Source organism: Penicillium mononematosum, assembly GCF_028829835.1.
Source record: "Penicillium mononematosum strain IBT 11891 chromosome Unknown utg000005l:1.0-9366267.0:1.0-9372171.0, whole genome shotgun sequence".
NCBI classification, from domain to species: domain Eukaryota; kingdom Fungi; phylum Ascomycota; class Eurotiomycetes; order Eurotiales; family Aspergillaceae; genus Penicillium; species Penicillium mononematosum.
In genome coordinates, this window is record NW_026643275.1 from 2,516,777 (window position 1) to 2,539,599 (window position 22,823).

At 48.5% G+C, this 22,823-nt stretch overlaps 9 protein-coding genes across 9 annotated transcripts; 4 read left to right on the top strand and 5 right to left on the bottom strand.

The window, feature by feature from the left end:
* Positions 1-395: 395 nt before the first annotated feature.
* On the top strand, positions 396-2,341 carry N7519_009029 (HECT-type E3 ubiquitin transferase; the record flags this gene model as incomplete). Its single annotated transcript, XM_057295802.1, has 3 exons — positions 396-1,142; positions 1,656-1,943; positions 2,045-2,341. 3 exons carry the CDS (start codon positions 396-398, stop codon positions 2,339-2,341), a joined length of 1,332 nt encoding a protein of 443 aa, XP_057143684.1.
* Positions 2,342-2,502: 161 nt separating this feature from the next.
* N7519_009030 (TauD/TfdA dioxygenase family protein) lies at positions 2,503-3,900 on the bottom strand (the record flags this gene model as incomplete). Its single annotated transcript, XM_057295803.1, has 5 exons — positions 2,503-2,616; positions 2,677-2,810; positions 2,875-3,366; positions 3,433-3,638; positions 3,704-3,900. The coding sequence occupies 5 exons, from the start codon at positions 3,898-3,900 to the stop codon at positions 2,503-2,505; spliced, it is 1,143 nt and encodes a 380-aa protein (XP_057143685.1).
* Positions 3,901-5,124: 1,224 nt separating this feature from the next.
* On the top strand, positions 5,125-7,012 carry N7519_009031 (putative transporter; the record flags this gene model as incomplete). The annotated part of the gene is made up of 5 exons (XM_057295804.1): positions 5,125-5,370; positions 5,438-6,607; positions 6,666-6,784; positions 6,844-6,927; positions 6,988-7,012. 5 exons carry the CDS (start codon positions 5,125-5,127, stop codon positions 7,010-7,012), a joined length of 1,644 nt encoding a protein of 547 aa, XP_057143686.1.
* A 177-nt stretch (positions 7,013-7,189) lies between these two features.
* Positions 7,190-7,625, bottom strand: N7519_009032 (uncharacterized protein; the record flags this gene model as incomplete). The annotated part of the gene is made up of 2 exons (XM_057295805.1): positions 7,190-7,409; positions 7,534-7,625. 2 exons carry the CDS (start codon positions 7,623-7,625, stop codon positions 7,190-7,192), a joined length of 312 nt encoding a protein of 103 aa, XP_057143687.1.
* Positions 7,626-11,714: 4,089 nt separating this feature from the next.
* Positions 11,715-14,171, bottom strand: N7519_009033 (putative phosphoinositide-specific phospholipase C; the record flags this gene model as incomplete). Its single annotated transcript, XM_057295806.1, has 5 exons — positions 11,715-11,880; positions 12,294-12,626; positions 12,658-12,895; positions 12,951-13,674; positions 13,770-14,171. The coding sequence occupies 5 exons, from the start codon at positions 14,169-14,171 to the stop codon at positions 11,715-11,717; spliced, it is 1,863 nt and encodes a 620-aa protein (XP_057143688.1).
* Positions 14,172-14,876: 705 nt separating this feature from the next.
* On the top strand, positions 14,877-15,744 carry N7519_009034 (uncharacterized protein; the record flags this gene model as incomplete). Its single annotated transcript, XM_057295807.1, has 2 exons — positions 14,877-14,925; positions 14,975-15,744. The coding sequence occupies 2 exons, from the start codon at positions 14,877-14,879 to the stop codon at positions 15,742-15,744; spliced, it is 819 nt and encodes a 272-aa protein (XP_057143689.1).
* Positions 15,745-16,011: 267 nt separating this feature from the next.
* N7519_009035 (mitochondrial 54S ribosomal protein mL54) lies at positions 16,012-16,793 on the bottom strand (the record flags this gene model as incomplete). The annotated part of the gene is made up of 2 exons (XM_057295808.1): positions 16,012-16,262; positions 16,313-16,793. The coding sequence occupies 2 exons, from the start codon at positions 16,791-16,793 to the stop codon at positions 16,012-16,014; spliced, it is 732 nt and encodes a 243-aa protein (XP_057143690.1).
* Positions 16,794-17,512: 719 nt separating this feature from the next.
* Positions 17,513-18,823, bottom strand: N7519_009036 (NAD-dependent epimerase/dehydratase family protein; the record flags this gene model as incomplete). Its single annotated transcript, XM_057295809.1, has 1 exon — positions 17,513-18,823. One exon carries the CDS (start codon positions 18,821-18,823, stop codon positions 17,513-17,515), a length of 1,311 nt encoding a protein of 436 aa, XP_057143691.1.
* Positions 18,824-19,586: 763 nt separating this feature from the next.
* N7519_009037 (spherulation-specific family 4 protein) lies at positions 19,587-20,885 on the top strand (the record flags this gene model as incomplete). Its single annotated transcript, XM_057295810.1, has 3 exons — positions 19,587-19,807; positions 19,953-20,310; positions 20,565-20,885. The coding sequence occupies 3 exons, from the start codon at positions 19,587-19,589 to the stop codon at positions 20,883-20,885; spliced, it is 900 nt and encodes a 299-aa protein (XP_057143692.1).
* Between the last annotated feature and the right edge of the window lie 1,938 nt (positions 20,886-22,823).

Below are 22,823 nucleotides of genomic sequence, written 5' to 3' on the forward strand. Positions count from 1 at the left end.
TTTCACTCAACTCAGCTCAAATTTGTATACGATTTAATGAATATGAAGAAAATTTATTGATTGACGGCCAGTCCTTGACTACGAGGGAAGTGAATAGTTGATAGGATGGATGCGGTCACGTGTAAATATTGACGTGTTGAATCTTTGCACTGTTTGCATTAGAGAAACGCGCATCATCGTGGCCGAGGTCACCGCCAACATCAACTAACCTAAACGCGACATGTTTCTCAGGATCTTGAAAAGTCAGAATATTCAGATCCGCGTGATTGCTAGATAGTCACCCCGGTTACTCCCCCTATTCCCCTTATTCTTCTGACCTCGAAGCATCCAACACCGCCAGTCATCAAACAACATTCCTGCCTGGGACACAGCCTGGGACACATTCGACTTCCACAATGCAGGATGCCGATGTACCCCTCTACCTACACGCAGAATTCCTACCGAATATTCGCCAGATAACCCTTTATGTGTCGCTTCCCGGGACGGCAAACTTCGACGGAATCAGACCAGATATCCAACTTTCAGAATCAAGAAAAGCAGTCACAGTCTCCTTATCAAAACCATTTCAATATGTCACAGAAACAATTAAACTGCCAGCACGTGTTAGCGAAGGGTCTCGGCGCGCGTTGAAAACTACCTCTGGAACAGCATCAAAATCAGACCCCAATGGCACTGGTGATCCCAGCTACGATTTTTCTTTCCGCATGCAGGTCGATCCCGATGAAGAGGCGCTCTCGTCTCGGGATGAACTAATAGATGAATATGCGCCCTGGACAGCAGAGGAAATGTCGCCCTCGACTCGTATTCGTTGTCGACAATGTGAACATGCATTCCTCAACTCCTCGTTAATATCCGAGTCGGTTGATCAGGGACCAGGCGAAAGCCGTACACCGGGATGGATCTGGAAAGACCTTCCAAGTGGGAACTGGGCTGAAATGATGGATTTCTGGCACTGCCACAAACCTGACCCCCATGAAGGCCACGAGAAAGACGAGAAAGACTCTGCGCTCGAGAAGGAGGATCAGACCGCACAGACTAAAGGATATGGAGCGGATAGCCACGTTGTGGCTGTTTCCGGGACGGTCTTTGTTGATGTTGCCACTTTCCTTGTGGCTGAAACAGACTGCACGGGGTTGAAAAAGGTAAGACTTTTACATCTCTCTCTTATTCCCGCGATCCTTTTATCCTATCTTTTACCCCGGAACCGGGCAACTTAGAAGGGGGCCACTCAGTTCTCGGTGGGGTGGCCTCCGATACAATTGCCCAAGATGGACGAAATGCACTTTGTGTACTTGCAATCCAGGGTGAAGGTGGTCCTCTCACAGGAACAGGATCACGAACTAGAAGAGTAGTTATCCTCTTTCCGGAGATGGATTTCGCTCTTTGCGTTTGCGATACTGGACTTGTGTGAGCCGCTTTTTCCCTGTTTTGTGACTCAGAGTGTTCTCTATTTTCAGCGCCGGCTATCTGAGCAATGTAGCGGGCGTGATTATAAGAGTTACATTATATTATTCTCCTTGCGTGATGTGATGTGGGTAATATCTATATATGAGCTTAAATGCAATGCGTTCCCGTTCGCTTCCAAGTATTTTATCCGGCGCAATAGTTCAAATTCCCGTTATAAGCATAATTTACTGACAAGCAATGCAATTCAGGGAAATGATGAAGAGCAAATACGCAACACTGAAGCCTCAACACAACGAACTCTGGACTGCGCAAACTGCAATGCCATAATCGGCATGGAAGATCCGGTCGCCAAGGGATGGCGACTCCTGAAGGCCAGCGTATCCCTGAATATCAAGTCACCCAGCTGTGAGGTAGACGTTTCAAAGTGGGAGGTTCACCCAACAGAAACAATTGTTGCTGCACAGTTACTTGAATTGATCGAGAGAGAAAGCGCCCGGCGATTCGTCGTTCACTGTGGCCAGAAGAGCGGTCTCGTGGTAAGTATTATTCCATTCCATATAAAGTTCCTGCGCATTCGATCATTGCAGACTACCAAATCTACAACTGACACCCGCTAACGAATATTTGTACTTGGCAGCTTTGGGTCTTCAATCCGGACATGCGATACTCGAATTCTAGTGCAGGCTGTGCTATCATGGCTCAACAAGCGATGAAGGTATTCTACCAAACGTCTCCCGATGTGGATGAGCTGCTCCATCCCGAAATTGGACATCCCTCGCCTTTGTCCGTGGAAGAGTTGGAGTTACCGACTATGATATTTGAAGCAATGTCGCAGGCGTTGACTAAGAGTAATGAAATGCTCCCGCTCTCTGCTAGGAGGTTTAACGAGTGGGAGGTTGGGCTTTTGAGCCGTTTCAGGCGTGAGAAAGCTTGAGCTGTTGGTTCTGTATGATACAAAGGAATGAAGCCGACGATCAGATCCACGCTGATAATGCATGATGCTTAAATTATTCATTGTTATTCATGTTTCTTCTCAATTGCTGAGATTATCGTAGCTACATGTCATTTTGAATTTGAAGACTCCCAGCGCCCCATCTAACCATCAAAGGGTGTCTCATAGGGAGGCTCGGCCTGGGGTGTGAGACGAGCGATGTGTCGGCGCTGGCCATCCTCCCAGTCGAAAACGGCAGAGTGGCAAGCCAGGCGGTTCTGTGAAGGTCAGGGTCTTTTCTCACATTGAATAAAGAACAGGTTGGTGCTATAACTTACATCCCAGACAACGACCGTACCAGCCTTCCAGCGAATACGAGCCTGAAGGTCCTGCGACAAGGCGATGTGATCGTACAGGAACTTGAGGAGATGGTCTGATTCCTCTTTCTTGTATCCAACAATGTAGCGGGTGACTACACAAGAACAAGACATGTCAGCGTTCTAAATCTTGCGCCAAATGTGTTTATTCGGACTTACACTGCGGGTTCACGTAAAGTGCCTTCTCGCCAGTTACCGGGTGAGTTCGGACAATGGGGTGCTCCGATGTAACAGGATCCCGGCGGGCAATACCGCCGCCGTTCAAACTGGCATTAATTTGCTCGAGGCCGGAGTGCACGGCCTTCAAGCCGTGGAGTCGTTCCCGGAAGCCAGGCGACAGCCGCTTATAAGCCTGGACCATGTCGGCGAACAGGGTGTCGCCGCCTGTGCTGGGACCGTCGAGCACATACAAGAAAGTCGTGCCCGGGGGCTGCTTCTCAAAGGTGACATCTGAGTGCCATGTAATAGTATTCGTGCGCTCCTTCAGGAAGGTCTCGCCGGTGCGGTCGTCAGCACCGCGGAAGACAAGGTGAATCTCTGGGAAGCCCTTGGGGGCTCCTGAGGTCTGGTGGATGTGGTGTCGGCCAAAATAGCCGGCATAGTCGACAACCTCTTGAATCGGGCGGGATGCGAAGTCTTGGTCGCGGAAGGCTGTATAGGTTTGTTAGACTGATGCTTAGAGGACGGATCGGGATTAAAATGTCTCCCGTCACGTACCGACGACTCGTCGCTGGGCAACATAGAGGGCCAATTGGTCCTTGCCCTTGTCAGAGAGTTGGCTTAGTTGCACGCCGTGGATCTCAGAGCCAATGAATGGAGTGATCTCGTCGACCTCGACTCGACCCTTGGGCAACAAGTCCGGGAAAGAGGGGTCGGCGTCTTTGCCGTGGTCATAGTGCTCAAAATGCTGCAGAGGAGGATATCTGGACGTCTATTACATATGCTATTCATGGGGACGCGGGCGGCATTAGCCATGGTATAGTCATACCTTTCTGTTTCGTTATCCCAGACGGGCAGATATTCTGGATAGGATACAGGAGGCACCTTGTCTGTGCCCTTGATCTCAACCTCTTTTTCAATCTTGTATCCAATCAAGTTCTCCTTGTTGTGGCCGCCGTCTGACTTCAGCGGAAGCGCAACAGGCGGGGCGCGAAGGCCCACTGTCTCAGTAAGTGAGGGAGCCATGTTCTAGGATTGAGTCTGATAATGTATATGTGTATGTCCCCTTGCGATCAGTTATGTTTTCTCGGTATCTTTCCCCGTACCATGAAGGGTTAACACTGCCAATATATAACCATTTCGGCACGATCAAACCGAGAACAGGAATTGCGCCATCATTGCGGGGGTTTGCGGGTTCCACGAAATGATAATAAGCCAATGTCAACTTTCCGTGATCATAGCGAGCGAGCCGACGAGCCTGCGGGGTTGTGCGAGGTGGAAGGTACACTGAGTATTGCATAGTATGTTGTATACGATAGGATAGTCCCCTTAGCATTGTATGAGGATGACGTGATAGATGGATGGCGTGCGTACACTGACAATTACCGTGATCTGAGTAGAGTACGAATCACTCGTTGGCTCTATATTGATGTGCTACGGGATATACGATTCGTGTCAAAATCCACTTATGGCGTGATATTCAACTCCCCTCGCGCAACATTTTAACAGCTTCTTGGATATTGTTGCTTTTTAGCTTAGGCTTTACTTAAATGTTATATCGCATGGAATAACTTGCATATAGCAAATCTTTAAGTGGAAATATAACATATTCTAAGGTATAATAGGTACTCCACATTGTATACAGCTAATATAGCATAGACTACTCCGCACCCCATGCAATACCACGTTTACTTTGAGTATCATGTAGATCTTCATGAAACAGGTTAGATTCTGCGAAGCACCCCTGCTTAATTTAGCCCCGCCAACTCGTTGACTCTAACGTCACTCCCACTACACTTGCGTGATCCAGCCAAGCCAACACCTAACTAGACAACATCCGTGGGCTCTTCGTTTACTTTCAAGTGCTAATCGCTAATTGCATGGAATCTCTTTTATCTAGAGATGTTGCTATCTGATATGCACAATCCCTCGGAAACCCCTTCCGACTTCCAGTCTAGGCCTCCCTGATTCAACCCAGTCAGCCCTACTAGTTCGCAATTGGGACTCTGAATCACACATGCACACCATACTCGGCAATTATTTCTGTTGTCAATGTTCGGATTGACACCTTTGCCGTTTCGCCTGGCCCACACATATGCAGAGACCGAAGCGAGACATCTGCTAAATATGGCGTGATAAGTAAAAGTCAATGTCGTCTTGCTGCCTTTATATCAGTTAATGCCCATCCAACCCAAGAGATGGTTCTATTATTCTATCCACGATCCGACTTCCGATCCCAGCTACCGCGAGATGGCGGTTGAAGAAGCCAATAAAACGGCCTCCGATGCCGAGCGCTTTGACTCTAAGGCGACTCCGAGAGTCTCATCCGCAGAGTCTTCATCTTCATCAACATATGACGGCCCTCGAGCAAAGCAGACCGACTGCGCTTTCGATACTACCGAAGACCCGCGGTTCTACAAGCCCATTCCTGAATATGAGGGTGCCCATCGCTGGGACCCGGACTTTGAGTGGACAGAGCAAGAAGAGAAAGCCGTTGTTAAAAAAGGTACAAGTTACTCATGCTATCGTATATCGCACTCGTAGTAACTGACCCGTTTCCCAGATTGACTGGCGTGTTTGCACATTTGCTTGTGTGACTTTCTTTGCGCTCCAGCTAGACCGTGGAAATGTCGTCCAAGCCACGTCAGACAACATGCTGGACGATCTTGGCATGACCACTAACGACTACAACACTGGCCAAACAATCTTCTACCTATGTTTTCTCTTCGCCGAGCTGCCCTCTCAGCTTATATCGAAATGGGTCGGCCCGGATCGCTGGATTCCCGTACAAATGATAAGCTGGAGTCTCATCGCCTCATGCCAGGCATTTATCCAGAACAGGAGCGGGTTCTTCGCGACCCGCGCCATGCTCGGTCTTCTCGAGGGCGGCTTCATTCCAGACACCATCCTCTTCCTATCATTCTGGTACAAGTCCAAGGAATTGCCTATCCGGCTCAGCTACTTCTGGGTGACATATGAAGCAACCGCAATTATCAGCGCCTTCCTTGCCTTTGGCTTCCTCCACATTCGCCAATCGGATGGCACCGGTGGCTGGCGATACCTGTTTGCCCTGGAAGGCTTGATCACCGGTTTGATCGGTATTGTCGCTGCGTTCTGGATGCCGCCCTCGCCTACGCAGACCGCGGGCCGGTTCCGCGGTAAGACTGGCTGGTTCAATGAGCACGAAGAGAAAATAATGGTTAATCGCGTGCTGCGCGATGACCCGAGCAAGGGATCTATGCATAATCGTCAGGCTGTTACGCCCAGGCTGCTCTGGCAGGCACTGAAGGACTACGATATGTGGCTCATCTACCTGCTCGGCCTCACTTGGATGATTCCCAACACGCCGGCTACGTCGTACATCAGTCTGCAACTGAAGTCGCTCGGTTTCAGCACTTTCAACACGAACCTGCTTACTATCCCGGCCTATATCATTTTTATTGTCAATCTGCTAGTGTGGACTTGGGTGTCAGAGCGGTTTAATCAACGACTGCTTCTTGGTGTCGGTGCTGAGCTTTGGGCTCTGATCCTGTTAATTGCGTTGGAAACTATTTCTGAGGATGCTAGTCCTTGGGTGCGTTGGGTTCTGCTCATCATGCTGATTGGTATGCCTTACGTGCACGCTATTGTTGTTGCGATTACATCGCGTAATGCAGGCTCTGTGAGGACGCGAACGGTTGCTACTGCGGTGTATAACATGATGGTGCAGGCCAGTAGCATCATTGGTAACAACGTGAGTACTTCCAGTGTTCTTGTGTGCTCAAGATATCACAACTAACAATCATGTCCAGATCTACCGCACCGAGGATAAGCCGTATTATCACACCGGAAATAGGGTTCTTATGGCTCTTTCGGTGTGGAGTATGGCGATATTCATCATTGCCAAGATATACTACGTGAGGCGCAACAAGTATGTCAACCCGTGCATTCTTGATCGGTTGAATTGCTTTCGCTAATAATTGCTTCTAGACAAAATGCTGCTATCTGGGATAAAATGTCTAGTGAAGAGCGGTCGCGATATGTCGTTGAAAACAAAGATCTTGGAAACAAGAGGTATGTCTACGAGTTGTCTCTTGTCTCTTGTTCAACTGAATGCTAACGACCGCGCTACAGAGTTGATTTCAGATTTTTGCATTAGACATGACTACATTGTCTGGTACATATGTGATTAGATTATAGAGACATTATTGACTAGACTTAAACATCAAATAGAACAAACCAATGAGCTGAGCTTATGTACCATGAAGGTCAAGATATTCAATGAATTTCAACAGAAGTAAGAATTCATCGAGCGAAGACAAAAGCTGCATTCTTCCTACTCCCCAATCACATACTCACATCCCTCATCCCCGATCCAAACCTCATGAACCTTTCCAGCAGGAACATCAACCCTCTCTCCAACTCCAAACGTCTCCTTTTTAACTTCCCCATTATGCAATCTAGCATTATCATCAGGGTAAGTGATTGTCAGAGAGCCACGGCGGATAAGGTGTGTTGTCAGACCGCCATGCGAGTGCGGGGAATAATGGGCGTTGCTGAGGGCGAGGTCAGCATCCGTACATGCATCTGCAGATGAGAGTGAGACCGATCTGCTACCAGTGATGCAATTCGTTCTCCCATTTTGGATGTTTCATCTGCAGGGAAAAACAATCTACGTACCTCCCATCTGTCCAGGTGAAGATATGTCGAAACCCCCACTCGCGGACAAGACGCTCGCTCTCAGCGCGTGTTCCGATGGGGTATTTTTCCATCACGGTGGTTTGACTTAGGATCTTTGAGGCCACTTTTTTGTGGATGCAATGAAATATAATAACGGAAGATGGATGCTAATGCGAGTATGTGGATAAATGCCAAGGCACTCGGAGCTTGTCCCTTTCCGCTTTAGGGATTATCTCTTGCCGCTTTACTAAAGCCGATTGAAGTACAGATTTGCTGGTCTTGTCTAGAAGAGGATGCTATAGAAAGATTATATCAAACGAGGCTAGGGGATATGGCTAACCCTGGACAGCTTTGTCACTTCCAGGTCTGCCCGACGATGTACTTAGATCAGGCTGCGCCATACATGAACTTCACCAAAATACCCTCGGGTCAAATCAGAGAGGCCAAGTCGCTAAAGGAAGCTCAATACATATTGTGATTATATTTAGTATATGTATGAGTTACTCCGTAGAGTTGTTCGTAGATGCACTCTATGTAGACTGTAAGCGCGAACGATGCGATAGAACCTTCGAACTCTCACGCGTGCGAAGGGGCATAACGGCCAAAGGTCAAATGCCTGGTTTTCGCCTGATTTTAGACTGGCAGAAAATTAAGATACCTGAATTACTATGACAGACTCTTAATAAGTAACTAGTTAAGGCACAGCCCCGGGCCCTAGAGTTATACATACCTAGATATACCGCCCTCTAATTCTGCCGCTTCTGCTAGACTAAAACTCCTAATAAAGTTAGCGTGTAGGCACGTGACCTAGCACTAAGGGTTAGTAGTTAAAGGTATATACCTAAAGAGACTGCTTAAAAAGACCACTAAAAAGACATATGAAAAGACTATCGGAGTAGACTACCTAAGAAGACCACTAAGAAGACTACGGCCGTATAAGCGGCCGACTATTTATTCTTATAGTAGTATATTTAAAGGGAGGCGGTATAGAAGGCGGTATCTCGTACAATATAGTTATAGAGCGGTGCCAAAAGCGGTCTAAAATCAGACATAAACCAGCCATTTGAGGCATCAAGCCTGAAAAGTCTGGCACTTAACCTTTGGCCGTTAGTTAACTAACTAGTTAGTTAACTATGCCCCTTCGCACACGTGGGGCTATCTACTACTTCGTATGCACATATTTTATATGCTGGCCAAAGGTATTCGATGAAGCCCAATTTAAGGCGAGTTGTACTTCTCGCCGGTCTAATCAAGTTCGACCCAATAGTAAGTTAGCTCGATATTGTAAACACTATATCGACTGGTGAACAGCAAAAAGGTCGTATATCTCATTATAAGAAAACGCTAAAGAAAAAAGGGAACCAAAAACCGAGCGCCATGGCCGAAACCCTCCTGCTCCTTTCGCCTGAGGTTTACCCTGTGCCAAATAAAGGCGAGTTGCCGATCTCCAAGATATTCGCAGGCCTTTCGTGTGTTAGGACGTGTTGAATTCATTCTCGAGATTCAGGAGTCTCCATATGATGGAAGAGGTTATGCTGTGGAGGAATCAGATCATAACCGGATAGCATGGGCGCATATGACTGCACACAATCTTCATCCCCATGATAGATGTGCAACATAGAACATTGAGCCTATCATGCACAAGGTGTGTGGCAGATGTGACAGTTTTTGCCTGGGATAACCCAAACTTCTTTCCCCTGAGCTTGGCAGTTGGGGCATCGCACACCTGGCATCTGTTGGATGGTTAGTATGTATTTATGGGGGTATTGGAAGTACCACATCGATGGTGACTATAAGAGTACGAACCTTGCTGGTGGTAGCGGAGTTTGAGCACACCGGTGCGGCACATTTAGAAGAAGAAGCCATGGTATTTTGGTTGGTATGTCGGACAGGAAAGGATAGAGAAGGGGATGAATACAGTTGTTTGCCGAAGGACGAGGATAGCGGTAGTTTAGATTTCTCTTAATTGGAAGTCTGAAGAAGAGGTCATGGGGATAGGACGAGGAGGGGTCCTTATAAGGTCTGGAATGCAAGGAAAGAGACCGGAAGAGAAGAATAGAACCAGCTCACACTCGCTAAAGGGAAATGGATCAAAGAAATTAAAAAATTAAAACAAAATAAAAAAAGTAAAATCGTAATCTCAAAATTAATATCAAAACCTTAGCAGTCTCGGTAGTTCCCGCTCAGCTCGGTCAATCATTTGTTTCCCCCAATGATATCAGCCAAGTAGATGGACGTTCGTCCTGACGGCTTGGCTTTGCTGCACAGGCATCAGAGCCACAAAAAAAAAGAGCCAAAAACAGAGTCATCACGACCTCTTTTGTACGCCACTAGCCCACTTAAGCCAATCACAGCAACGTCCTCGGTACCTCCCGAGGCCTCCGGACCTTGTGCGTTGATGTTTGCTTCCTCAAGCCCAAAGGATCAATGACTCGAGGGATCAGACAAAGAACTGCGTCTAGAGTTCACCGGCAACTTGCATCAATTCACCGATACGGAGTACCTGGAAGAAAAAGGGGAAATTAGAATTCAACTCTCAGCACATTTAGGAGTTGACGTATCAACCCCAGAACCATAGCATATCCAAGATAGGTCTAGTGCTCGGCCATCCTCGGCCATTCTTGTGCTCTGATTGGCTGGTAATAGTAAACATGGGTCCTCTCCATTCCTCAAACAATGATCCGGTCAGATCATTGGCTACATCGTTGTGGCCCATTTGTTCTTGAAGGCATCATTTCACCCTTTTATGCACGCAAATTTTATGGAGGTGACGCATGAACCCCTCCACTAGGATCTGTCAAATGCCAAACACAGAGGGTGGATCTGAAGTACCACATCGAGTTTGTTGATTCACTACCCCGTACGGAGTAGAAGCCCTAAGACTCCACGTGAGACAGATGTAGACGTCTCATATTGCGATTCTTTAGACGTGTGATCAGCTTCCACAACTCTATCGGGCGATTTACCGGTCAACTTGACTTATCTGTTAGTCCCCACTAGCCATGTTGATCAATCTGATGCATGTCGCTTGGCGCGTTGATCGCTCTTGAGGCTATTCCTTTTAAGGTCATATTGTAGTGATTTGACCCTCGGTCTCACCGATCTTCCTCTATATGATATGAGCCCCACGGTCGGGGTTATGGCTCGCAGCATGCAAGAATTTTTGGTTCACCTACGTACTCCGTGCTATCTGTACATACGTTAACATGTCCCGAAGACCAAGCACTCTACTCCGTACCCCACGTTCTTACGCATGTCTTGCTAACAATCTTCTCTGCTTACCACCCGTTAGGCTTGTACTCCGTTTGGCCTGTCACGGCTACTTTTTCTCTCTCCTCGAGTCCTGGTAGTAAGTACTCACATAGCCAATTTAGCAAAATCAAAGCGAACCCTTTTCAGATATCATCCAAGTCATAGATTACGATATGCATATCTCCCTTAGCGCTCTTCGGAAAATCAGCATACAACATATTGGACCCTTTTCCGCTATACCCCATGCACGGCATCGGCAAAGTGCATATCATGCGGCTAATACTTCGATGCGCTATAAAGTGATATATGCCACCGGCACGACACTGCATACAGCGGAGGAGGCACCTCCACTTCATATGCCAACGGAGCCGCCTAGCTAAAACAAGATATGATCTACCCTAAGCTCGGTCATTATTCCTTTATTCAGACACCCTCGGCGAGGCGGGCTTGTTTCTAACGACTATCTTCTGCCACCCGCGAAACTGCTGTGTCCACGACTCTGCACAACGCAGCCCGAAAAAGCCCGAAGAGTTCAAATGAAATGTCATCGTTTCTGTGTAACGTCCTCGAAACAGATGCATATATGTACGCTGACTGGCATAATTGCATCTCACAATCGCAATCGCTAATCTGTAGCCTGTCGCTTTTGGCCATGTCGAAATGAGCTCGAAATGAGTTTGTGATACACATGCCGAACCTTCAAAAGACTAGTCACATTTGTCAGATGCTATGTGTTTCTGCAACCTTTTTGTTCCTGGCTCCCTAATGTGGAAATGCGCTGTACGACGTGCTGCCCAAGCCCTGCCCAAAGACAACCTTTCTGGCACGGTGTTTCTTCCGAAGGGCCCTTGTTTTGTACGACGTCACAATTTGATACATTGCACTATACTACTAATGTTGAATTCACTTCGACAAAATATCCTGGGTAGTTAAGTAACCCGTTTCACAATATTAACCAGCAAGACACCCCCAGTCTTCTCGCCGGCGCATTCATGGAGATGAACAAGCCGGTAGCCCTCCCGCAGCCGGTCGAGTCGGATGCAAGCCCACGCAGCCAACGGGTCCCGACCGAGCTCGTCATCCTTGATCTTGAACCTAAAGAAAGAAAGCAGAATTAAGTCAGTGGCTTGTTTGTACGTAGTGCTTGCATCTCCGAATGTGAAACGAGTTATTGGGCAGTGTGCATGATGGTGGAGGTGATGCTGAGGAAAGCTACAGGTCGCCCTGCTAAGCCTAAGCACAGACAATGCATCGTGTCACCAACGGGGAAGCCAGGAAGAAGCAAATACCAAGCCCAGTCGTCATGTTTATGCGGTGCGGGCAAGTGCATATGTTCTTTGACGGGTATCACAATGCAGGGTTCATGCCTGCATACTCGAAAACGAATTCATGTGATGGGAGGTGCAAATGCAGCAGGGGGAATTCTTGCAGAATGAGAAAGAGGACAAAGCACGAGGTAAACGACTCGAAAAATCAATGTAAGCAAGAAATCGAAGAGAGACACTGACCGTAGGAAACTCAACTCCTCAATTATCCCCGTCACGGTCGGGAACTCCAATTTCTGGCCCTTGAAGTCCGGGTTCCGACCTGAAGAACTCTTCGTGCACCGCCTGTAGCTGCTCTTCTCTGCGTCGGAGCTGCCGTCGTCCTGGTCCAGGGAAACATCGCTTCCGGGTTCTTCGACGTGCAGTTGGCAGTTCACATAGGGTTTGAATCCCCTCTCGCTGTGGTCGCCCGGAGGCAGAGACAGATCTTGCGCGGCGTATATCTCGATTGAGAGGGTTAGGTTGCGGCGCTCGATAACCTCCGTCGGAGACTTGCTACTTCGGTAGCCGGGGGGGCTTCAGTCGCCAGCCGTGGGATCCGACAAACATCCCATGATTGAGCATCATGCCTTTGTCTGTGTTCTGCCAGTTCAGTGCTACTAGCTGAGCGCCACGTCGCCAGTAAAATGTCGGATCAAGGTTCGACGAGTTGACCCGGAATGCGTACGGGTAGATTCGCATCAGAGATGTTCGGTTGTGCTCGAACAAGGCATCGCGCTGGTTGGCGTGGGCTTCTCGTGCTGCTTTCTCCGAGAGCGAGAACACATGGAGAGGTACTTTGGCCTCTGTCGATCAAATTAGCATTGCCTTCATGGCTGTATCTACAATGATGATGCATACCGGGTTGATCAAAATGACTGAACTTATACGCGCGAGTGTAAACAGCCAGCTTAGCCAGAGCATCAAGAATCTTTGATGGCTTCGGCGCCTGCTGCCCCGACTTATCATCGGATTTCTGCGGCGTCAGATCTTCTCCTTCGGGTTTCTCCTCCTCCCCGCTGAATGGAACGCATTTGCTCTTGATCAAGATCTTCCTCTTCAGATCGGCGAGCGAGGGAAGCTTCCCCTCATCCGGAGAAGCCTCCACGAGAAATCCTTTCCACACCTCCAACATGATATCGACCATAGTCTGTTGCTGCTCGAGAGACGCATGTACCTCGAGACTAACGACCAGCGGAAGGTCACTGGCAACAAATGCACTGTCACGGATTGCGTGGCAGATTTCACGGAATGTAGTGCCCTTCGTTAGTGTATGGCCATGCAGAACACGAGGCTCAACAGGAACAGGCATATGGCTCGTCGCAGTCTCTTCTCCCGATGGTTGCTGGGGCGATTTGGCGGATTTCCGACGAAGGACACCACCAAGTTTAGCTTCCAATTTGGACGAGAATGATTTTTTCTGTCCTTCCTGGCCACTTTTCTTCGCCTTCTTTTCTTTCAGCTTGCTCCCAACACCCCCTTCTTCCGTCTCTGAATCGCTGCTGCTGCTGCTTGTCTCGCTGTCGCTGTCCAATTCCCCATCCCAGACATCAATCTCGACGGACCTGCAGCCGCGGAGGAGGACCTGCTCGGGCATGAGTAAGTCGCAAGTCCTTGATCGCGGGAGTCTAACATCCAGGGGCGGAAATGGTAGGACTATTCTGCAAAACATGAACTCACGGATGTATAGGCACTAGAAGCAGCATCGCTGTACAGCTGGTTACCCGTCAAATAGGTGTTGTGGCTCGACGAGATGAAGTAATCCGAAAGAGGCGCGGAAAGATCCAGGGCTTTTTCTGGTCCCATCGCAGATGAGTTCCCATCTTTCATGTATTCACGGAAGGCATCCAGAGAAGCCAAAGCATCGACTGGCTCGGGAGAGTCTTCGAGGGTAGGGTCATGTTGGATTTCCTTAAGGAAATAGTTCGTAGTTGGAGCATATGCATGGACAGACTCGTAGATCTTCTGGATATGATCGTCCAAGGATGGATGGAATTTCTCCACGGTGTGTGACAGTGACTCGGGTGGTTCGTGGAGTACTAGGTGCTTAGCACGGTCAACCAGATCTTCGACTTTCTCCATTTTGCACTGGTATATTGTTAGTTATTCTGTTCCAGTGGGAGTACGCCATATAGAAGATGCACCTTATGGTTGTTGGGCAGCTGGAGGGGTAGGCTGATTGGCAAAGAGTTGCCCCGCTTATTTCAGGGGGCTGTGTCAAGTGTCGAGTATCTGTGACTTTAGGTTGAATAGAACATGGATGTATGATATATGCTGTATATGTTGGTATACATGTACTCTGTAGAAATGGCATGCCATGTGAGAAAATCCCAATGTGACCCGTGCGTCTCCCCACTGCCAACGTGGCGCGCCTCTCTCTGTATATCGTCGATAGATGAAAGGCGACTTTTGACTTTTCACTTCCAACTGCTCGGATTGAATTCAGGTATATTTCCTTTAAGCGTGGCTTGTACATAGAATATGGATTCATTCCATACTACCTTGCTTCACAGCTGCGCAGCTGTGCAGCTTCGAAGTCATGAATGTATCAGATTAATATCAAGCCTATTAGCGAAAACCGAAGACCCTCTTGACCATCGACGTTATATATTCCAAGTTTCGTCTAACCCTCCAAGGTTAGAAAGTGAAAACCAGCTGATAAATCAAAGCCCCGCTCCCGACCTCGGAAGGTCCTCCTGTATATAAAAGTACCTAGGTAGAACTACTACCCATGACTCATTTGAACTTCAACTCTAGATCCAATATACGATCTACATATTTTACACAATGACCGAGTCCAACATCCATTTCTTCGACATTACATCGGTCCTACCCGGTACGAACCAAACCTTTAGATGACTCAAACAGACCACTAACTTAACCAGGCCCTTCTAAGTCATGGTCTCCCAACACTCTGAAGACCAGAATGGTCCTTAACTTCAAAGGGATCCCCTACACCCAAAGCTGGGTCTCATACCCCGACATTGAACCTTTACTCAAGGCCCATGGCGTCCCACCTGCCAAGTCGAGCATCCTACCTGCCAACTCACCAATTCATTACACACTCCCGGCAATCAGCCACAAAGGTGGAATAACAAGCAACCCAGCCGGTTTGCTTATGGACTCCGAGCCGATCGCCATGTACATCGACAAGCTGTACCCGTCGCCCCCGCTCTTCCCCTCCGGCGATGCAAGCTACTCGCTCATGGTTGCCGTGCAGAAGATAGTGAGCTTGATCAGACCGAGTATGGTGGCTCTGGTTATTCCCAACGTTCCATCTGGACTGGATGAGCGTGGACGGGAGTACTTTATCCGGACGCGCACGGAGGCTTTCGGGAAGCCGCTTTCTGAGGTCAAGCCGACGGATGAAGGGGAGTTGCTTGCTCTGTGGCAGCTTATTGAGAAGGAGACGGAGCCGCTGATTAAGATGTTGAAGGGCAAGGATGGGAAGAAGGGCCCGTTTTTGGAGGGTGAGAAGGCCGGCTTCGCGGATATTATTCTCGCTTCGCTTTTGGCTTTCTTCGAGCGTTTTGACCGGGGGACCTTTGAGAAGATCCTTGTTCTTGGAGATGGAGAGTTAAAAGCACTTTATGAAGCTTGTTTGCCCTGGATTGAAGGGCAGGGTGAGGAGAAGGACTGGCCGATGCCCCAGTAAGTTATATACGTCGACTTTCTCGGCGATAGAGGTGGCTGTTTGGGACTGTTCGGGATATTCTGCGGCGGCTTAGATCTGAGACAAGTATCATTTGATATATAGCACAAGCGAAAAACAAATCAATGTAATAATACATCCCGGATGCTCCAAAGGGTCCGGTCTATCCAATATCCAATGCAATATCGAGGCAGTTCTGCGCGCCTGCGACACAACCCCAACAAGAAAAGTACAATCGCTTTCGTGTGTTCCATTTGAAATGGAACAAGCTTACAGACCGCGCAGGAAGTTGGACTCCTTGATGGCCTTCCGTCTGGCATCGCGTGCACTCTTAATAATCTCCGAGCGCTGCTCGAAGCCCTCGGTGGCATCGGTCATGGGATCGGCTGAAGGTGCGTCACGGTTGTAGGGTGCGGGGGTGATATCGTGAGCGTGGTGGTGAGCAGGAATCTTAGCGGCGAGGGGGCCAGTACGAGCGGCCAGCTTCTTTTCATAACGCTTTCGTTGCTTCTTGTTCAAGGCTGCGGCAGAGTAAGCATATGAAAAATAGGAAATCCAGGAGAAATCTTACTGCTTGGGTCAACACCGCCCTTCTTAGTCTTTGCGTCCTTGGAGGAATCTCCCAAGAGGTTCCATAGCCAATCCGGGTACTCGGAGTCCTCCTTGGCGAACACATCCGGCTTGTTCTTGAAGTAGTTGAGACCGTTCAGTTTGGTTCCGGCCGGGCAGCTGCTCGGTGGGCGCTCGGCGGTGGGTTTTGTGGAAGCTCCCGGGTTGGCATCGGTGTGAACACCTTCGGGGGTGCTCAAAGGCTGAGAAACACCGGGGGTAGCGGAGGAGATGGCGGACGGGGTTGTGAGGTCGCCGACCGTGGGTTGGCGGGGAGAGGGCGGAGAAGGAGTAGCAGCCACAGGAGGGTTGTTATCACTGCTGTACGAGCGGAATTGGCTGCGAACTATGGGGAGCTGGCGCGCACATGCTGAAGCCGTTCGGGTCACTGGCTGTTGGTTGAATCGGGACAGCATCGTTGTGCGGCAGCTTTTGCAGATCATTGTGGCGGAATAGATCAAAGAAAGATGGAGAATAGACAGGGCAATATTAAAGGGTTCAACAGAGGGCCCTGGACGACAAGGAATCCTAATTGCGTTGAAGATGCAATAAGACACGCGCGGAGACAGAGCTGTCGCAGAAAACTGCGGCCATATTTGATGCCAAGGCGGAGATTGTCACGTGACTGACAAACAAATATGGCGAACAACGCTGGACAACTTCATCTCTCGCTACGAGGCTCTAGTCTGTTCATTGATTAGACGTGTCGCAAATGAATATCCTCGCTATGCATTGACCATCGACATTTCTAGTCCTAACCTCGTCATCCAACCGGTTCTGCCCAGATGTAATTTGTGAGATCACGTGCATCCCACATCTCCACACCCATCAACATCTGTGGATCAGTCCTCGATTACCTGTGTTCGTTGATAATACCTGCTAAAACATCCGAGATCAAATGGCGACTTTTTGTTAATTCAGATATAGCGAGAGAGCGACCTATATAAACGACTCTGTCCATGCAAAAGGGAAAGGTCACAAAGATTGACCGAGTCATGCAACTCTAATCAACATGCTAAACCAGACAGAAAAAAGACAGTAATTATACTAAATAACATGCCACGAAAGGGCCCTCATTCCGGTGAGCAGGTATATTAGAAACAGACGAAAAAGACAAAACGAAACATAACTGTCATATTGGACCAAGAGTATGACGACCGCGCTACGAAGACAGCCCACTGACATCCAGGAAGTTGCAGATGTCCCGGCAAGCATCCTTTAAGCTCTTTTCTGTCTTCCACTGAAGCTCTTCCGTCGACCGATCGACGACCGCAACGCAGGCTCCAACGTCACCTTCGCGACGTGGTGCGGCACGCCGAGGAATGCGCTTCTCAGTAACAGACTCCATAGTGCTGACCACATCCATCACGGAATTCCCTTTTCCAGTTCCGAGGTTGAATGTGCGGAAATTCTCTGTCAGCTTGCCCTCGTTGGCCGAACTAAGCGCGGCAATATGTCCACGGGCCAGATCACTAACGTGGATGAAGTCACGTACGGCAGTGCCATCCTCGGTTTCCCAATCTGTCCCAAACATCGAAAGTTCGGAATACTGGCCAGTCATGACTTTGACAACGACGGGAAGCAGGTTTGTTGGTGCCTGCCTTGGGTCTTCGCCCAAAAGACCGGAAGAATCACAGCCAACGGGGTTGAAATAGCGGAGTGCAACAATGGTCCATTCGGGGTCTGATGCGGCCAGGTCAGCTAGGATGGTTTCACACATCCATTTCGTGCGTCCGTATGGGTTGGTGATTCCGGTGCATCCAGGTTGGATGGATTGTTGGGAGCCTTGGTTGTCTGTGTACAACTCCTCCTTGTGAACACACAGTTCCTCTTTCAATGGAAGACCCGAGGTTGCGAGGGATCCATATACCGTGGCGGAAGATGAGAAGATGAAGGTCTTGATGCCGAAGTCTCCAAGTGTTGTGGCAAAGTCGACGAGCCCGCTGACATTGTTGGAGTAATACTTCAGTGGCTTCCGGATGCTCTCCTCCACGGCTTTATAAGCTGCAAAGTGGATGACTCCGGCGATTCTCGATTTGGGAGTTCCCCACCGGGATGAAAGCTGGTACTCTTCAAGCAGCCGGTGAAGAGCTTCGGTGTCGCGATAATCGTGTGCATGCAACCGCAGAGACGGCATCTTCGTGCCATTCTCTTCATGATGCCTTTTGGCCAATAGGCTGATACGGTCGAAAACATTCTCAAATGCATTGCTGAGGTTGTCGATCACAATGACGTTATAGTTTGCCTTGAGCAGCTCAAGCGTGGTGTGACTGCCAATGAAACCGAGGCCGCCAGTGACAAGAATGTGGCTCTGCAAAGGGAGTCTGCGCAACAAGTCATGGAGATTGTCGAATGGGTCTCCAGTCTCTGTCGCCGGTGTGTCCACTGCGATAGGAGAGTGCACAGGACTGCTTAAATCGGACCTTTGGGGGCTGCCCGACCTCGAAGAGGAAACTGATGTTGGCTCAATCATGGTGAGAAGTCAAAAAGTCAAAATGAATGAATGCTAGGTAAGTTATGCTATCACTGCAAACAGAGAGAGAAAGTGTTCTATGTTATTATATGACCAAGACTAAGGTATCCTCCTCCTGTGGGCCCCCAACCAAGGTTTTATACAAAACAAGCGAGGTACCTGCGTTGCCTCACTCGGATCTCAGGTTGAGTTCATTTATGCCATCATTCCTTGGCGAATCAGGATCCAGCACGGTCCGCCGGCAAAAATAGAAGAAAAAGAAACAAAAGAAACAAGCATAAGCGGAATAAAAAAAGCACAAAGCGAGGGTAAGAGGGGGTACAACGAACTGGAACAGAACCACCAGGCTGCCCCTTGGTGGGCCAGACATGCGGCTGGGCCTTGAGATATCGTTCTGTCCGAATGCCCTAAGTGCCCCTACCTGTACGGAGTACGGAGTCCTCAGCTCGAGCTAGTATAATAATGGAATTATTATTATTATTCTTTGTATCTTTTTTTTATTATAATTTCATTCTATTTTCATTCTATTTCGTTCTATTTTCTACGTCTCAGCCAAGACCCTTTTCTGCATATGGTCGAGGCCCCAGGTCCATCTTTGGCCATGATGACCATTAGTACTAGGTCGTAGTTGGCCAGCAACATCTTTTGAGTTAGTTTTTTTGTTGGCCACCATATTATCTGAAAAATCCATGCTCATATGTAGCCCATAGTGTTCGCGAACCCACTTTCTCCTTTTCAACTTTCTCTCTGTAAATCCCGCAATATGTCTGACTCCGAAAAACACGTGAGCAAGCGGACATGTCTTAAGTCGAAGCGCTCTCGTTCCATATTGGCAATCGTGGTCCTCATTGTGATTATTGCTGCTGTTGTACCCTCCGTCGTGGTCACGACTCTCAAGAAAAACAGCATGGGTCCGAAAGCAAAGGTATTCGTTCCGCTCTACATATACCCTGCTCCTGAGGCCTGGGCTCCGCTGGAAAATGTGTATGTTCCTAGCCCTATTCATCCCGATTCCCTTTCTCCCCCGGCTTCCGGACTGCTTTCTATTCCGGCCGGTGGCCCGCCACAACATATCAAAATTAAGAAAAAGCAAAGAAATACGGAGAAAAACAGCTGCTGAACGCCACAGGATATCAACCCACCCCAATGTCAACTTCACTGTCGTAATCAATCCAGGCAACGGGCCAGGGCCTGACTCTCTCCCGGATGGCAATTACACCCGTGAGATTCCAAAGCTCACGGCTTACGACAATGTTCGTGTTTTGGGCTATGTGTATACCTCATACGGAAAGCGAAACGTTTCTGCTATTCGCAAGGATATCCAGACCTATGCCGACTGGCCGACTAATTCCTCCAATCCCAACCTTGCGGTCCGCGGAATCTTCTTCGATGAAACCCCTCAGCAATACGATGCTCAAACCTTGACGTATCTGCAAGGGCTGACGGACTTTGTTAAGAACCTCGAGGCTCTTGGTCCTGACCAATTTGTGAGTTCTGCAATTCTTCCGAAACTGTGTTTTAACTTGACACCTTATTCACTGCTCTATACCATACGTCCCCTGTCTCGCATCATCTTGGACTTATGTTTTTGTCTTTTTATTTCCCTCGGTTTATTACTCCCATCATACTATGGCTTTATTGACTTTACCCATCACCCCATATTCCACCCCAGCCTGCATCACAATGGTTTCCCTTTCTGGGCTACATAGCCGAAGTCCATCCAGCTAACCAAAACAACTAGGTTGTCCACAATCCCGGCGCTATCCCCGATTCTCGGTACCTGGCAACAGCTGATTCAACCGTTGTGTTCGAAGCTGCCTACAGTACTTTCCAGGAAAGGGAAGGGGGTAAGCTGTTCAGCAATATCGCCGACAGCAATCGTACCCAACTTTGCGCCATTGTCCATTCCGTGCCTGACTCTGTCAATGGCAAGCACCTTCGCGGTCTGGTCAAGCAGGTGCGCAAGGTCGCGGAAGAGGTGTACATCACCCATCTCAGCACAGACTATTATTCCTCCTTTGGGGGCAAGTGGACTGAGTTTGTCGATCTGATGGCAGCTTAGATATTGGATTGCTGTTTTAGATTACTTGCTTTTGTATGATGTGCACGGTAAATTGGGTCAAGCGAGTATGTGCACATATTCTTTTTGTTAGCTAGAATGTTTTCACCCATTAGGTTTAATGGATTCTACGTGTTGATTTTCGGACTAAGTTTTTGTCTATCCAAATTTTCATTATTTGCGCCATAGACTAGAATGAAAAATTTTCTCTTTCGCCTTCCATCCTTTCAATGCACCCTCGCAAGCCGTCTTTGTTACAGGTGAGCTATACTTTTTAGGTCAAGGTGGAGACCACGGGTGGAGAATACGTGCATGTGTATTGCAGTAATTTTCATTGTATTTTTGCATGCCAAGGATAAAATACCCTAATACACACCACTAAACCCCAGCCACTAATGCAGTATTTGTAAATTGGAATATGTGGCAAAGCGATTGGATCGCTGAATACGAGGTATAAGCTAAACGTGGCTCACGCTGATCTGGCTTGATTCGACCTCAGTCTTGACGATACAGAGATGCCCAACACCTTCCTTTCCTGGATCCCGATCTAGACTGTCGTTCTTTGCAATATCTCCGGGTTACGATCCGATCGATCTATGAGACCCGCAGGTAGCGTCCTGTAGGTCCACAGCCAATGCCCCATTGTAAGGCTCGGAGATACTCCAAAAATAGCCCTGCAAGATCGGCTCTCAACTATCTTGGCAGGGCATACATCCAGCCACAGTTTCAATCAGCAATGGATATCACCGTTTACGTGAGATTCAGATATAAACAACTCGAACATCTTGAGACAAAGACTAAGTTATAATACAAGCCAATTTCTCAGCTAAACTATATTTCAAGTTTCAGATAGTGAGAAGTGACCAAAGACTGAAACAGCAGCGCGGGACATGACCAAGACAACAGACTTCGGATATTAACATTCCCTATCGACGTATGTCATCAATATACATTAAGTCCAAACTCAGTTTCCCGCGATACAACGCTGCGTTGGAACAGGAACAAGATACGAAGTAGTACTCCGTCTGCATGTAGGTTCAACGTGGCGCAACTGCGGCTACTCCTGTTACAAACCCGTCCCGTCCCATTCCAACGTCATATTCCAGGAACCAGGCCAGTGTGGGATGTTTTCACGCTGAGACCTGACGCACAGCTGTCAATTTCAATGAATCTTCACCGGTCCCCGGTCCCCGATCCCAAAATACCACAACCTCCTGTAATACTTATCCTCTATTTGGAGCTGATTTTGCATGAATCTTCCGCCTCGCGAGAACCAGGTTCTTCCTTGTTCGCTCGCTGCAAGATACAGTTTGGGGAAAACCATCGTACCCACCTCACCCTTGTTGTTCAGCTTATGCATCATATCTGTAACTTCGGTCGTGCCCCTGAAACTGACCGCCGGTGGCGGAAGCCACTACCTCGTGGCATGACCGGGTATTTCGGCAGGAAAGGATTTTCCATATGTCTCTTGGCTGCAGTGCCTCTGGTAGCCGCCGGGGAGAACTGGACTAATACAGCAAGAATATCGCTCATCATTTCTGTCATGCATCGCAGATGCGACCCCATAGGAGCTTGGACTACAATACATAATAAGATTTGACTATTTACAGACCGAACTTGGTCGATCGCTGGGCCCTAACAACGTAATTGCCAAAGATCAGCGTTTGGGGAAAACTCAGCGCCGGGGTGGGTTTTGCTGCGGCACGATCAGCTATTAGCATGCATGGGTGGATACGTCTGAATCCCAACAAATGTTGAACCGTTCTCTGCGCGTGCATCCATGTTTGAAGTTCAGTTCGCATGATGTTCACCATGCAGCCATTAATTCAAATCAGGCGTTCCAAATCGAGGTTCACGCCCGTTTTGGTCAACCATGGTTTGGAGACGGCCCAATCTTGTAAGGTTCTCGCTTAGTATGACCATCATCAGACGGGTCACTAT